The sequence below is a fragment of the Lolium perenne genome, chromosome 1 (genome assembly GCF_019359855.2).
Source record: "Lolium perenne isolate Kyuss_39 chromosome 1, Kyuss_2.0, whole genome shotgun sequence".
Taxonomy (NCBI): domain Eukaryota; kingdom Viridiplantae; phylum Streptophyta; class Magnoliopsida; order Poales; family Poaceae; genus Lolium; species Lolium perenne.
In genome coordinates this window covers 173,485,924-173,502,466 of record NC_067244.2, presented here as the reverse complement: position 1 = coordinate 173,502,466, position 16,543 = coordinate 173,485,924, and the positions used below count along the sequence as shown (strand labels likewise).

The window sequence follows — 16,543 nt, the reverse complement described above, 5'->3', positions numbered from 1 at the left end:
GATGGCCATACCGTGTGGCAGAGGTATCTTGATCCATTCCCTCAACATGGCCTGGAATGTCGGTGGAATGACGAGCATGTGCAAGTCGTTCACTTCCAGTTGGACGTAGCAATGGTGGGGGATGAGGGCCCGGGGCAGGTGGTTGAGCTTCGGCCTTGTCCCCACCGCTGGCGGTGGCCACACAGAGCCTCTATCCTTCCTGGCATCACCGTATTGAGTGCATTAATTAGTCCACCGATTGAGCACCATCTTGTCTTGGTACTCGCGTGGAGGACGCTAGCCCCTTCCCATCGTAGCACACTCCAACTTGATGATCTTGTATGAACATACAAGTAAGTGCACACTCAAAAGAACTAATGCAGTTCATGTCCATGGCATTAACCTCCCTAAAAAACCCTAACCGCACATCAAATCTAGACTTGCAATGAACAAATTTGTAGCTACCGATGATAACCCGGAGCGTGCAATAAAGCTCTCGGAGTCTTACATGGAGGCTGCCACGGTAGGGATGGTGGCGGCACCGCCGGTGAAAAAATCCCGACCAGGTCGGCAAGGGTTGGCCCAACGAAGAGTGCACCTGTACACGTGACAACACCCGAATCAAACGTGCCTAAGAGCATCTCCAGCCACGTCCCCCAAAGGGATTTGGGACGCGCCGGACCAAAAAAACGTTCCCAACCGTGTGCCCTAAGCCTCTTTTTGTCCGGCGCGGCCCGATACGGTGTACGACGCCCCGAGCCCGTCCCCGCTACACATGGGACGCTCCGGACACGCCAGACACAACAAAAAGCGAGACGAGAAGTGGTGGGACCGACGCGTCAGCGGCACATTGAAGTTTAACCTAACCGTCGCCTACCTCGCGACGGAAGTTATTGGCGCTCAGCGACGGTGTAGTTCCCGCAGAGGCGCAGCAAAGCGTCCCGTCGCGCCTAGCTCTGCGTGCCGGCGTTAATGAGCGTCACCGCTCCCCCGGCTCCCTCCGGCCTATAAAAAGGGCCGTTCTCTCATCGTCCCTCACACACAAACCCTAGCGCCTCTCTCCCCAACCCTAGCCGCCACCATCTCAAGAGTCGACGCCATGTCTGGTAGAGGCGGAGTCCGAGGTCGCGGCCATGGTCATGGTCGTGGCTGTGGCAGAGCTTTAAGCTCGCCGTCGCTTGCGACACCATCGTCTTCATCGTTGGACCTGCAGGAGGAGGAGCGGCAAGTGTTGTTCGAGTTCGTCGTCGTCCTCAAGAGCGACCCACTCGGCATCTAGAGGCTGCCAGACAAGTTCGCCGACTTCGTCGCTGGCGACGAGCCGAACTCGCTGCATCTGCGGGAGGCTGCCTGCGGCTGCTGCCGGTGGATTGTGGACGTGATCTTCGACGCACGCGGCAAGATGTACCTCCACACCGGCTGGGATAAGTTCTCGCGCTACCACCACCTCGAAGCCGGCTTCGTGCTCACGTTCTCCTACCTTGGCGAGGCCGACATGAGCGTCAAGGTGTTCGACGATACGCGCTGCCATCGGCACTACCACAGCGACAACGCCGAGGAGGACGACGACTGAGTGTTGTTTCTTCGCAGCGAAAATAGGCACGGAGGTTTCTGATTGTTCTTCCTCGAAAGAACCAACAAGGGTACCGTCACCAGCTGGATTTTCCATTTTGAGTGACTGGGTGTGCCTGAGAGTGTTCTTTCTTGGCAGCGAACACACGAAATCTGCGATGCCAATACTAGTTAGGTTTCGTTATTTTGCAATGTTTTATATTTGTGTCAACCATAGTTCAAAACTATGTATTAGTTTGTGGAAACCATGTTCCAAACTATGTCTTAGTTTGTATAAACCATGTTCCAATTTATGTATTAGTTTGTGGAATGTTTCTTCTCTCTATTGAAATAAAAAATGTAAAAAATAAATTAAAAAAGTGTATTTTAATGTTTAAAAAAGTTTGGGGGCGGCGTTTGGGGGATGCGGTTGGGGAACGACATCCCCCAAACGCGGCATTAACAAAACACGTTCTCCGAACACTCGATACGACACCGTTTGGGAACACGACTGGAGATGCTCTAACGAACCAACGTTTAGGCTACTTTAAAAGGCATGCGTAAAAGAACAATGCCGAACTCCATACGATGGTTTGCCCGTCAATCAAATCGATCAGTCTGCCACCTGTCGCTGGATCGTTGTTTCGGCTCGCCGGACACCGCCAGCCGGCCGCTGGGTAACTGTTCCGCCTCGCCTGCCGCCGACAGCCAGCCGCTGGGTAACTGTTCCGCCTCGCCTCCCTCCGGCCATTGTCACCATGGTAGCAAATCAATTTGTTCATCGTTCCTGGGAGCTGTGGCGGCGGCTATCGATCCCGATCAACTCAACGCTCAGACGAGTCAAATCTTAAGTGCAGCGATTGACCCCTAACCTAGCGCCGGCCCCAAAGACCCCCTCCCCCGCATCGCTGCCTCCGGAGGGGGCGCCGGCGAAGCCGGGCGCGCCTCAAGGATGGTGGCAGCGGGGCGGTTTCTTCTCCGCCTCCAAGATCTCCTCCTCGCGTTTCCCGGCGTAGGGGCGCTGTAGGCGGCAGCGGCGGCCACGAGCGGGCGCGCCGCCAAGCCCAATGCTTGACCTGACGAAGATGCCTCGGGTGGTCGCGGCGGTGGAGACTGTCAGGGACGCGGCGGCTGTCGGCGCCAGGGCGGGTCCTGCCCTGCATCGTCTTGGCGCAGGGGCGCACTAGGCTGGCCTTGGTGCTGGATGCCGGTGGTTGGACGACGGTGGCACAACGAACTGGCGGCAGCACGGGTCCAATCTGGGTCCGATCTGGGCCTACAGGGTCTGGTCGCTGCTTTGCCTTCTATGGCCTGCTGCGAGGACGGCCTTGGCCGTGTCGTTCGGGCCACCATGGGTATTGCCGCCGGATTCCTGGCCGGGGTACGCAATTACTGTCGAGTCTTCTTCTCTGCGGCTGCCATGGGCTTGGCGGTGACGACTTAGCGAGGCGATGATCGATTTCTGAACCTCCTTCATCGTCGTCGGGCGGCGGATGGCTGCGTGGGGGCCGTCTCGTCCGCGTCGAAGAATAAAGGTGGTGGTTCTAGGATTCTTCTCGCACCAAGTTTGAAGATCTGTTGGATGCTTGTTCCCACCAGTCTGGGTGGATTGTCGGGTTTCGGAAGGCCCTGCCGGCAAAATTCATTGAGCGATAAATGCCTGAAGATTGCTGGATTGGGGTGGTTTCGGTCGTGCGCACCCATGTTTTTTTTATCTGGCCGTTTGGTTTCAGAGGGAGCGATTCGAAACTCTGCTGGCTGTTAATATCATGGAGTTCGTTTTCTTTCCATGGTGCTAGCGGAGAAGGTCATCAAGCCAAGATCGGTGGAATAACTATGATGGTCAGATCTTGGTGGTGAGGTGAAATTGGGTTGGTGCTTCGTGACTTGAAACAGCAGCTGGTATGTGGGGACGACTGCATAGGAGAAGTTCAGAGAGTTAGCTTTGAGGGTGAAAGTCCAAAGTCTGGCCTTAATTGGTTGTGTCTGGCAATTGTTCTTGTTGAAGGCATTGTTTTGAGAGAGATGACTTTCTTCAGGGTGAAAACCTAAGATCTATGATCGGGCGACGACAACGTTTGTGCACTGTTTTCTTTTTGGAAGCGTCGTTTATGGCGAAGCTGATCTTCTGGTGTTGTGTTGATGGTGTTAGTGTTGTTGTTTCAAGTTATAGATATCTGTAGCGGAACCTCTTTTTTTGTAATTCTTTTCTCTTTTTTAGCTGTGGGTATCCTTTATGCCATTAGTGTATGATGTTGTTGCAGATGCTGGATGTAATTGGTATCTCCGCGATATTAATATATGCTTTTTATCGGAAAAAAATGAACGGTGGTAGCAGACCCACCAAATGGACCGATTTATTCTTGGACTTTACTACGCGGCGGCGCCGCACCAAATCTAATCTGTGCGGCGGATTCTCTTTCCTAAGACCATGTACTATGTTGAAGTAAAGCGAACCATAGAGACTTTTGGTTCGATTCTATACATAGCACAGCATCGCATCATAAGCTCTGACAGAAAAAGCGGATCAATAGTTTGGTTCGGCTCATACAGATAGAAAATGAATTGTTCTGGCAAGGCTCTGCCCATCTGCTACCAAGTAGCCTGTTCACACGGGACATGCAACAACTAAACTACTTCTTTTATTTTTGTTGGGCCCATTTGCACAGGAATGATGCGGTTCTACACATAGTAGCAATTCAATAATGAACCTTCATCTGACACGTTTTTTCGTTGGTTCGGCTCTACATAGTACATGGCCTAATATGCATGCATGCAGTGACATTTGCAATGACATCATCTAGATTTTCTCAATGTTTAAATTTTAAAAACATTTATCTCTCAAACCGCGAACCCATTTGAAAATCCGTTTTCACCGTTGGCTTAGTTTCGAAGAGATCTTCAAAACTAGATCCTATGTTGGTATATTTTGTGAACTTTTTTTTTCGTCAGTAATTGCCAGATCGTTATCGTTAACTTACCAGATTATTCACTACTTAGCTTCCGGATTGTAATACGTTGGTTGATAGGTTCGTACATGCCATTCTGCACCAATGTAAAGCTCCATGATATCGAATTTGTGTGAAATGATATAATATCGTAGGTCTTAGAGACACTCGAACACCTGCTCATTAGTTGTACTCCTACATATCATTGCGATATTTAAAATGGGTAAAAAATATTCGATAACCATGTATAATTATTGTAACAAGTATTCGTTGCTAATCTGATAACCATATTACTATAATTTGGAGATTGGTTTGACCAAAAAACATCCTCGCATCACACTGTAGGTGTGCATACTAATGCATTGTCTATGTAAAACATGTAAATTTTTTATTTAATAATCCTGTACAATTATTGTGATAATTGTTAGATTTTAATCTGGCAATTGATGTGACGAAAAAAAATCTTCGAAACATAACAACATGAGATCTAGTTTTGAAGTTCTCGTCCACACGAACGCAGCGGTGCAAACGGATCATAAATTGGACAAACGGTTTGAAAGATAAATCATTTTCAAGTTTCGGATTCTACTATTAATTGTCAGTGTGAGCTGTCAGATCAGTACATGCATCCTATAGGGGGGAGCACCATGTTTTTGCCGCCGCATGAACTACCACTGTGTGCGGCGCTTTTGTATAGATTTTCCCTTTATTCTTTGGGCGTGAAAAAAAAAAAGACACTTGGCGAAGACCTCGGCCTGAGGAAATCGTCCGGATGATGATGGACCACGAAGACGTGGATGCTCGCGGTCGCGGCGCACGCACGGTGGAGGAGGAAACAGGCGTGGCCTATTCCGCTGCGGACGATTCCCGCCGCCCCGCGTGCGAAGAAGCCAGAAGCCACAGGGGAGATGACGGGACGAGAAGGAGACCTCGACTGGACGTCAAAAACAGGGACGCGCTGGCCGGGGCCGCCTCCCCCCAGTCGCGCCTTTCCTGTCCAATCCGGCCGGACAACGCGCGCCCGCGGCCCGAGGCTAGCGGAGAAAAGATCTCCAATCCAATCCAAGGCGCCCCCTATCCGCGGTTCCCGCTGTCGCCGTCAAGGCGCCCGGCGTAATAAACTCGGCCGGCCAGCCAGCCAGCCAGCCTCTCTGACCCCGAAGCACCCACGCGCACGCGCAACACGCCAACTGCGTCAGCATCCAGGCTCCTTCTTCCTCCTCCTAGCCACCTCAAGGCCTCCGCCGCGCCTCGGTGCTCCGGAGACCACAGGCGTCGCTGTTGCTGCGCCTCGTGTTCGGCACTCCGGCCAGGCGATCCGGCTGCGGGTCGAGTTCCTCGCGTGCTTGCGCTGGGTGAGTCGCACGATTTCCTTCTCCTCGCAGGTTGTCGAATTGTTTTCATGGAGATTGAGTGCACCTGAGGATACATCATTCGCCTCTGGCTGGTCGCTGCCGTCGGGTCTGTTTGCATTTCCCAGAGAACTTTCTTTCCCGGATTTAATCCCAGCCCCGGCTCTTCGCCTTTTGCCGGATTAGCGGCCTCGATTTTCGCGGCCCTGTTTTCAGGGTAAGTTTGGGCTTCCGAATTGGAGCTTGCCCCGCTTTACGGAATTGCCGCCGATCAAAGTTCACAGCAAATTTAGACTTTAATCCGTAGAATGCTCACCACTGTTTCCCCTCGCTTGTGCTTGCCAAGAACCCAAGCCGGGGAGCTGCGTGTATAAGTAGGGAAGCAATTCCTTGATGTATACCTGAACCAAAAGGCGTTCTTTCCAGGTGCGACGAAAACAACATCGATCCATGGTAGCTCGCGTGCTCTATGCGTGATTGCGCGCGCGGTACAGTAACTTCTCTTCTGCACCCTCATTCAGGCTCTTCTGCTCTTGTGTTCCCTTATTTTTCTTTTCCAATCCAACATACGCAAAGAGACTCACAACTTTGTTCTTGCTCATCTTCCAATTCGGTACCGCTGTTTCAGCTCGACATTTTTTTTATCAACTCGGTGTGCTTAAACAATTTTTGAAACCAAAAAAAAAACAGTGCTGTTTCAGGTCCTAGTACCTTGGGTCGTACCTGTTTTAATTTTGTAGCTTTGTTATGCGCGATTTCAATACAAAATGATCTTATACGATTTTCCGGATTGCTTTGTCATCTCTATCTTAGTTTTCAAGAAGAGATACGATCGAAAAGTTAGCTATATTAGCCCTCTTTTTTTGTATACATTGCACTTTATTGAGGACTGCCTGTAATTGCAGGGGTAGATTGGTGCTTGAAGTAGTACTGAAAATGGTTAGTGCGAGGTCACTAGACGGGGAGTTGGATTCGTGCTTCAGGAACCTCACGGTGTCTCGTGGCTGTGGAAGGGGGCAGCCTGAAACTGGTGGCGATATGCCTACGTTGTCAGGTTGGAAGGACCTTCCAATGGAGCTGCTCATGCGGATTATATCAGTTGCTGGAGACGATCGAATCGTCGTTGTGGCATCCGGTGTTTGCACTGGGTGGCGCGACACATTAGGGTGGGGGGTCACTAATCTTTCCCTTTCATGGTGAGTAGCATTGTATCTGTCAGTTTAATTCTTCAGAGCACAAGGTGTTTTCTTTCAGTCTTGTGAGAAGGGATGAATTTTGCTCAACATTTACATTTACAAACATTACATTGTTGCGTAGACCAGGTGTAATTCGTATCAAGTTGATATTAATATATTCACTTTATCGAAAAAAAAAGGCAAAGGGAGCCCTTATGTAAATTTGTTGTGATACTTCAGTCGGGCTTTAATATTTAGCTCTTGAACAAGAGAATTTCAGATATGATAATAGGTAGTTCTTACTAGATTGTTTTCTCTAGTTCACTGACAGGTTCTAAACCCAGCCTCCTAATAATAATATGGTTTTTAATAGGTTACCAATCACATGTGCTTAAACTTGTTCTGCACCCGCCATGCCTGGCGCTGAAGTCTTCATCTACCCATTTCATTATTCTATTTTCTGAAAACAACACATCATGTTACCAGTTATGTTGTGTGAGTCAAAAGCTGGTGCCTTTTGTAGTTGCTTTATGTTTATGGTAGTTATCACTTTCTACATGCATCACAATGTGAGAAACTTTCATTCACTGCCTTGATTCTTCATCGTGACAATGATATACTGCCCTTTATACTAACTACCTTGATTCTTGAAACTTTATAAATAGAATATGAAAAAACCTCTTCATAACTACTTTTTTTTAGTTTGTAATGATTATTCCAAAAACGAATCTAGGGATGAAACCACACTGGAATTAAAGCTTACCAGGCTGTGGATCTTCTGTGACTTATTTCAGTCAACATTTCCTGTATGCGAAATAGTTATATACTGGTTACTATAAAAAAAAGAAATTGAATTGTCAAGCTAGCTGAATGAACATTTGTTGGTAAATGTCACAAGGATTTCATATATCCTTGAGGAGCACCAATGAATGTGACCTTCTTTTGTCACTTTTATTCCTAATTAGTTAATGCGTCATTTTGATGTTTCCTGTAAAGAATTGTGTCATTTGCGTCCATACTTCAGTGTCTACTGGTTTTATTGATATATCGTTTCAAACATAGCATCTCTTCCAATGTTTCTCTTCTCAATTTCACCTCAAATGCACACAACCAAGCCTTACCAGTGAATATAATTGATGTTTTCTTAATGGTCTTATATTTGGTGTTGATTATATGTACCTTTTAGGATCTGTTGGTTGAACTTAAATTTGTGTCATCTGCAGGTGCCAGCAGAACATGAATAATTTAACAATATCATTTGCTCACAAGTTCACAAAGCTTCAGGTTCTCACTCTTCGCCAAATCAAACCTCAGCTTGAAGACAGTGCAGTAGAGGCTGTTGCCAACTACTGTTACGATCTACGTGAGTTAGACCTCAGCAGAAGTTTCAGGCTTAGTGACCGCTCACTGTATGCACTGGCCAACGGATGTCCTCGGCTTACGAAACTAAACATCAGTGGATGTTCCAGTTTCAGTGACAGTGCCTTAATCTACCTTAGTTGCCACTGCAAAAACCTGAAGTGCTTGAATCTGTGTGGATGTGTGAAGGCAGCCACTGATGAATCTTTGCAGGTATTTCACTTAACCCAACATTTGCTTGACATGTTTTCATGAACTTATGTTTAATCTCTAAAACTGTTAATGCAGGCCATAGCCCGTAACTGCGCGCACATGCAATCTTTAAACCTAGGATGGTGTGACAATGTCACAGATGAGGGGGTTACCAGTTTGGCATCAGGTTGCCCTGATCTGAGGGCCCTAGATTTGTGTGGTTGTGTTCTTATAACAGGTAATTGCCACATATGTTCATGACTAACTCTTTTGATAACTATTGCTCTTCATTGATTGATGAGAAATGTTGTATTTAAGGACATGAAAATAGCATTATGAAGCACTTGGTTGTTGTATTGCAAAAGAATTTGGGATGCTTTGAACTAACCTTTAACAATTGCTTATCCACATTTAAAATACCAATAGGAGCCAAGATTGTGAAGTTTTGTGTTGCTACTTCAGAATTTAGACAAGTGTGTCCTGAGCATCTTAAACCCTAATTCTAATTTCTACCCAATCTTTCACTGCAGACGAGAGTGTTATTGCTCTTGCAAGTGGGTGCCCTCACCTTCGATCCTTGGGCATGTACTACTGCCAGAACATCACCGATCGTGCCATGTACTCCCTCGCAAACAGCTGTGTGAAGAGCAAACGAGGGAGGTGGGGTGCAGTGAGGAGCAGCAGCTCAAAGGACATCGACGGGCTGGCAAACCTCAATATCAGCCAATGCACGGCATTGACACCTCCAGCTGTTCAGGCGGTCTGCGACTCCTTCCCGTCACTCCACACCTGTCCTGAGAGGCACTCCCTCATCATCAGCGGCTGCCTCAGCCTGACATCTGTTCACTGTGCCTGTGGCCTCCAGCGGCACCGTGCTGAAGGCACCCTGCAGCCCACGAGCCATGCGTACTGAGCATTTGTGTCCGTGGTCTTGTTTCTGGTAAACACCATCTGCCTTGTGGGGGGAGTTCGGTCCTGACCTAGAGGAAGACATGTACATAAACTCGGAACTTGGTAATGTAATGTATTAGGACTGTTGTATCAGAGGGCTCTGTGTGTGATTAGTCGACCATTGAGTGGTTGGCTAGAGGGTTTCATGCTCTCCCATGTTCTGAAAACTGCCAAGAAATGTTATGTTATGGAGTATTGGATTTCTCTGAAGAGGCTTGTGTATTTATTTTCATGGCCTTCTCCTTCTGCGTACATACCTTCATGTGCATTGGCGATTGGTTCGTTCTGTGCATCAGTAGTTTGCAGCTTGTGGTATAATAATATAGACAGATTCTGGCCGCAGTGCTAGTGGAAGTCTTTGACGCATTTCAGGGGGGATGAGGTTACCTGAGGCTTTGTCGCCATTTATGTTTTCAGTTCTTATGTAGGTTGTTTTGGTTTTAACATGACTGAATCCAACGTATCTCAACAGAATTCCCAATCTGTGATCTTGAAATAGAGTTTGATGAAGATGAGATGAGAATAAAGCCGATTTTATTTTATCTGACAATGGCGATGATGTCTTTGCTTGATTTGCCAGGAAGTGCAATAAACCTCCAGGAGCTTAAGCATTTTTTATTTGATGATGACGACGAGGATTCGTCAGGAAGCATTAGCAACGACTGGACAGGTCATACGAAGAATAATAGTGAGTGTCTTGGTTCCGAACTCACCAAAAGAGTCATCACCAGAATCAAGCCTCAGTTGTGTTGACAATAGTAATGGAGAAGCATGGAGCCCAAAACAGCTACCTTTTGATTGAGCAGTAGATGAACATAATTCAGCAGAATCTAGTTCAAATATAGAACAAGCCAGGTACAGTACGAAGATGACAAAGAAAGTCTGCGCTGCAAATTCACTGGACCATCGCGTCAGGGTTCCCGGCGGCAAGAATATCAAGCAGAGAGTTCTGGGGCTCCAGCTCTTCATGCCACAGTGGCAGTTTGTTACCAGGGTGAAAGCTCCTCTTAACACCCTCCGCGTTTATCTGTGATGATCACAAATGAGCATTATTACTCTCGAAAAAAAGATCAGAAATCAGTATATCTAAGTAGGCACAAATCTTCTGGGAAACAGACAACAACTTCTTACACAACAAGTAGAAGATGGAAACTAAAATTTTATAAAGGACACAACATTTAAGTTGACAGTCTGCCTTACAGCCACGCATTATACACAGTTTTGCAACCAACCATGACCTTTTTTTGCAAAAAAAGAGCTATTCAAGGTAATTATAATTATCTACCCTAGCGTATTTCAGCACATGAACCAATTGAGAATAGTTCTAGAAAATCAAGGGCCAACAGGAGCATAGCTATAAAATATTTCCCACAGAAGATGACAAATTTGGTCTTAAATTTTAACTGATCTTATTTTATAAACCATCAGAAGATACTGTCAGATATTGGTTTCAAGGTTTGACTGCTGGTTACAAATCAGCCAGGTTTTATCATCTATATATTGGAGAAAAGTCTAAGTTAATCCAAGTTCCGCTGATAATATGTACTTCTGAACAAAGGGACAAAGCAAGAAATTTGCATGAGAAGAGGGCATACAGTAACGGTGCGAACAACCCCTCCACTAGCACCATCACGGGCAATAGCAAGGGAAACCACCTTCACCACAAACTTCTGTCAAGATCAGGAGAAGAAAAACCATGTTAGGAGCTACATCACAAGGATACAAATCATTGACTGAGAAATGATGTTTCTGCTCTACAATTCTGGAGTTTGCCATCAATATGACAATCACTTTACTCGATGTCAATGATGAACAAAACTGACGCAAAATCCATGAAGAAGCTTTATTCCACTTTTAAGGAAATATAAGAGCGAGATTTCATAGCCTAACTCCCATAACCAAAGAAAAACAACCAAACAAGGACACATCTATGTGAACAAAATAGTTAAACCTCATACAACAAACTATGTTCTGTTACTCCATTTTCAGCGCAAAAGATCTATTGATATCTAGTTTCCAAGGAGAAACTGACGCAAAATCCATGAAGAAGCTTTATTCCACTTTTAAGGAAATATAAGAGCGAGATTTCATAGCCTAACTCCCATAACCAAAGAAAAACAACCAAACAAGGACACATCTATGTGAACAAAATAGTTAAACCTCATACAACAAACTATGTTCTGTTACTCCATTTTCAGCGCAAAAGATCTATTGATATCTAGTTTCCAAGGAGAAACTGACTGATGTACCTCAGCTTCTTCCTGGGTCATCCCATCTCTCCATTCATGATCCATCAATCCATACAGGTAACTGGAACCAGATCCTGAAAATGTAAAAAATGACATAGGAGTATGAGAACCTGCACCTTGTATAACATACACTAAAGCTACATTAGCAAAATTGTATTCTCAATGTTTCTCAGCACAGCCACGTTGCACTCAACAAGGATAAGGAATATGATTAACAGCCCACTATAATGTGATACAACTAGTGTTAAATTAAGCGCACACTAAAGCGCACCTAAGCGCTGAGCGGAGGCAACATGCCTAGCGCTTAATTGCGCTTAAGTGTGCGCTAAGCGCTTTAATCCTTCAGAAAAGAGAAAAGCGGAGACAAAGAGCTAAGCGCACATATGATTAACATCCCACTATAATGTGATACAGCTAGCGTTAAATTAAGCACTCCTAAGCACACACTTAAGCGCTTCGCCTAGCGCTTAAGTGTGCGCTTAGCGCTTTAATCCTTCAGAAAAGAGAAAAGCGGAGGCAATGCGCTCGCCGCGGTTAGTGCTTAATAGAACTTTCATACAACCCACAGGCAACTGAGTACTACCTAGAGTGCACAAGGTTTGTTGGAAGAGAGTAATACAAGCTACTCAAGGATCTTATGCTCAAACATAGGGAAGGAATGATGCATTTACCTCCAATTGCAAATGGTTGCCTAAGAATCGTTCCACCAAGAGGGACTGAGTAGATTTGGCCTCCCTCATATTTATCCCATCCACCAACTATCATTCCAGCTTGCAACATGCTCTACATTGATAATAAGTATCAGAATGAGATGCAAAGCATTCAAGAAGGTGAAAGGAAATTAAGCACCATAAATATTCTTGTGTTCTCAAATGCCCATACCTTGTTCTGATAGGCTAGCAACCTAACCAAGTTGGACGCAACTTTCACGGTAGCTGGCTGCCCAGACTGAATACTGTACATTAAGGACAAATAACATCAGCTATCTTGCAGATAAAATACTCAATTGACTCAGTGGCGGAGCCTGAACAGCAACCCTGTGTTGTCAGCTTGATGTTGTGTAGTCAAATACATCTATTTGTATAAATTTTTAGTAATTTTTTACACACTTTTAGCTTGTTTTGTCAAAAAAAATGTGTAGTCATTTGACCATACAGCTTAGCTGTGGCTCCGCCACTGAATTGACTGTAAACTTATATTGACATATGAGATCTAGGTTCTATTTTAACTCATTCAATGCAGTCCTGCTTTACAGTGTTTTGCATAGTACTTACGTGTGTTGGTGGAGAAAATAACGCACATAATCCGAAATAACTTGTGTATCAGCAGCCTGCATGAAAAGGATAAATATGTTATATGTGAGACATAAAACTTTTGAACAGAAAACAGGATTTCTGGCTACCAAGAAGAAAGCAGAAAAAAAACTTTAATGATGTAGTCATTTAAAACGGGGAGTTCCACTATTCCAGAAGAGAAGAAATGATAAGGCAATGACAAAATGATGACATGCAAAACCATAACACAAGATCTTGTCTTACTAGCTAGTGTTTTTATTTTGTTTACTAATATAAGACCATAAATTAAACAAGCGCTACTGTTAGATTTAGGGAACAATAATTAAGAATGAAAGTTATACTCTCTCCATCCCATGAAACTTGTCTTAATTTTGTCCAAATCTGTGTGTATCTAGACACTATTTAGTGTGTTGATACACCAAAATTTAGACAAAGTTAAGAAATGTTTCATGGGACGGAGGGATAGGTACTAATTATGAAATCTAACAACACAACAGTGTCTACTCAAATCTCAAAATCACAAAAACATGTTATGTTAGAATCTGAAATAACTTGTGTATCAACAGCCTTCAAGATAGTGAGAAACATGTTATGTATATGAGAGAAAGAGAACTGCCGAACACACAATGAGGTTTCTGACAAGCAAGAAAGCAGAAAATCAACAATATTATGTGGTCATATAACACGGGGAGTTCCACTCTTCCATAAGACAAATGAAAGTTACATACTTACATCAGCTATGAAATTGGCTAACTCAACAGTGTCTACTTAAATCTCAAAAACACAATAACACACAGAGAACAGCATGAGAAGTGTCCAATCTTCAACACAGTTATAAGCACTTACAGATCCAGAGCGGCAGACATAGACATTATCAGTCAGCTGACTAATCTTGTCTGAAGCACGGTTCGCCACATACATTCCTGTGAATTAAGACAAGGCAACGAGAGATATTAAGCCAAGCAAATAAAATCCAGAGAGCAAAACAAACCAATGCCGGTTTCATGTGTTGGGACATAAGCAGAAAGACTTTGCAAGGCTAAGGAAATTGCACAGCAGTAAACACCTTATGGTGGCATGTTGTCCAGTAGCTCAGTAAAAAGTACTAAGCTGGCATTTATTCAAGGTTCCAAATTTGACAAACAAAGCACAGCAGTCTCAGACAGAAGGAAGCACATATTTCTAATCCTTCACTGCCCTGGTGATAAGTATCATAAGAAACCCTGGGTCCGGTTGCCTCTAATTCTATGGCAAGGCAGTCCATAATATCATATATGTAAGAGCACTTCGAGTTCCTGAATTAAACATACATGGTGTTACTTCTAAACGTAAAATGTCCAGCTTCCTTCCAGAACCTATACTATTCGTCGACTGCAAACACAGACAATTTCCCTGATGTCGCAACTAACATAGCGCAAAACACCGAATTACGAAAGATATAGCAACCGCAGCAGGATTATCCCTAGGTTTCACCCAGTGGTGGAGCTGGTACAGAACCATTGGGTTCAGATGAATCCAACATCAATCCTTTGTTCAGATCAATCCAATATTTGAAAAATATTTTCCCAAATATAACACTAAAAATAAAGCAATGATAATGTGGATATAAGGATTGCAAATGAGTTGTTCTACTACACAATGCTCTTTGGTAGTGACACGAGTAGATGACGCTATTTGCTAGACCTTTCATGGGGAATCCTTGGGAATTTCAATTTGCAATCAAAAGAAATGATAGCATGTACTACAACGATTTGCCAGGACGAAGTGCAGGTGGCGCGGCGAAGCGCGAATCTCCACCACCTAGTACTAGGTAATTAGTGAAAGATCACAGTACAATGAACGAGCCGACCGCCACTGATTTCTTCCTCTGCCTTCGCCCCTGGTTTCCCCGCGATCTACGAGCGAAATCAGACACGAGACGCCCAAACCAAACAACGCCGAAGGGAAAACCACCGGCGCCAGGCGCGCGCACGGAGGGATCGGAGGCAGGGGGAGCATACCGGTGCTGGTCCTGGAGTCGGCGGCGAGGACGACGCCGCCGTTGTAGCAGACGCCGACGATGGTGGTGCCCATCCGGTGCTCCCCGGAGGTGGGCGCGTCGGAGGAGGATCCCATGAGCGAGGAGGCGTCCATGGCGGCCGGGCGGAGATCGGCGGGCTCAAACGCTAGCGGCTTCCGCGGCGGCGACGGAGACCTGAAGCGCGACGAGGTGGGCGGTGTGTGGAGTCTGCAGCCTGGCCTCCCTCGCAAGAAAGAAAGAGGGGAGGAGAGGTGTGTCCGGGTCGGTAGGGAGCTCCTATCGACCGCCCGCTGCGTGCGCTACGGCAGCGCCGCACGCACGACACTCAGGAACTCAGGATGGGCTCGGCCCATTTATCCTTGAACCAGGAAACTTTTTTTCTTACAATCAATCTATGCTATTTCTTCCTTCGTCCAAAACAACAACAAAAAAAAAAGATGTCGGGACCCAGAGTGGCTCTTTTCCGGAATCGTCTTATTACAGACAACATTTTGGTAGCATATGAGTGCTTCCATGCGATAAAGAAAAGGAGACAAGGAAAGAAGGGCTTCTGTGCACAAAGCCTATGATCGGTTGACTGGAATTTCCTCGAGAAGATAATGTTGAAGCTTGGTTTTGATCCGTCTTGGGTCAAGAGGATTATGACCTGTGTGAATAATGTACGCTACAGGGTACGTGTGAATTCAGAGGAGAGTGACATATTCTCCCCGAGCCGAGGACTACGCCAAGGCGACCCCCTCTCCCCATATATATTCCTTTTATGTGCGGAAGGGCTCACGGGACTCTTGGAAAAAGCTGAAGAGGAGGAGCAATTGATTGGTGTTAAAGTGTGCAGGGAGGTGCCGACAATATCAAACCTTCTATTCGCTGATGACTCCCTTATTTTGATGCAAGCAGATGAGGCGAACGCGGACTGCCTTAAGCGCATTTTGGAAACCTATTGTCGAGCTTCTGGACAATTGGTTAGCACGGCTAAATCAACTATTTTTTCAGCCCAAATACTTTAGTGGATGATCGGGAGGCCATATGCATGAAGCTAGACATCATGACCGAAGCTCTTAGTGACAAATACTTGGGGCTACCGGCTATGGTTGGAGTGTATCGCTCAGATTCTTTCCAATTTTTGGTAGACCATGTTTGCCAGCGAATAAATGGGAGGAAGGAGAAGATATTATCTTCAGGTGGAAAAGAAGTGCTTCTCAAAGCGCAAGCAATACCATCTTATGCGATGTCGGTTTTTAAGATTCCAAAACAGATATGTAAAGGAATCACTACGGCGATGTCAAATTTTTGGTGGGGTGATGGTGCTGATCGTAAGAGGATGCATTGGTTGGTATGGTGGAAATTGTGTATACCCAAGATGCAGGGAGGCATGGGTTTTCGAGATATGGAATGTTTTAATCTAGCATTATTAGCAAAACAAGTGTGGAGACTTCTGGCTGAATCGGAATCCCTGTGTGCAAGAGTTCTGA

General features: G+C 45.6%; 2 protein-coding genes across 3 annotated transcripts; one reads left to right on the top strand and one right to left on the bottom strand.

Moving 5' to 3' along the window:
• Positions 1 to 5,450: 5,450 nt before the first annotated feature.
• LOC127313014 (F-box protein SKP2A) lies at positions 5,451 to 9,739 on the top strand. 2 transcript variants are annotated; one of them, XM_051343552.2, is made up of 5 exons: positions 5,451 to 5,833; positions 6,736 to 7,026; positions 8,229 to 8,577; positions 8,653 to 8,794; positions 9,087 to 9,739. In XM_051343552.2, the coding sequence occupies exons 2-5, from the start codon at positions 6,767 to 6,769 to the stop codon at positions 9,467 to 9,469; spliced, it is 1,134 nt and encodes a 377-aa protein (XP_051199512.1). In that variant the 5' UTR covers positions 5,451 to 5,833; positions 6,736 to 6,766; the 3' UTR covers positions 9,470 to 9,739. The 2 variants fall into 2 exon arrangements, with proteins under 2 accessions (XP_051199512.1, XP_071676009.1); XM_071819908.1 differs by lacking the exon at positions 5,451 to 5,833 and adding an exon at positions 6,303 to 6,318.
• A 530-nt stretch (positions 9,740 to 10,269) lies between these two features.
• On the bottom strand, positions 10,270 to 15,307 carry LOC127313022 (proteasome subunit beta type-6). Its single transcript, XM_051343561.2, has 8 exons — positions 15,052 to 15,307; positions 13,898 to 13,974; positions 13,031 to 13,086; positions 12,639 to 12,711; positions 12,428 to 12,539; positions 11,757 to 11,830; positions 11,103 to 11,177; positions 10,270 to 10,534 (listed from the first exon to the last, which is right to left on the bottom strand). The coding sequence occupies exons 1-8, from the start codon at positions 15,182 to 15,184 to the stop codon at positions 10,403 to 10,405; spliced, it is 732 nt and encodes a 243-aa protein (XP_051199521.1). The 5' UTR covers positions 15,185 to 15,307; the 3' UTR covers positions 10,270 to 10,402.
• Positions 15,308 to 16,543: the final 1,236 nt, after the last annotated feature.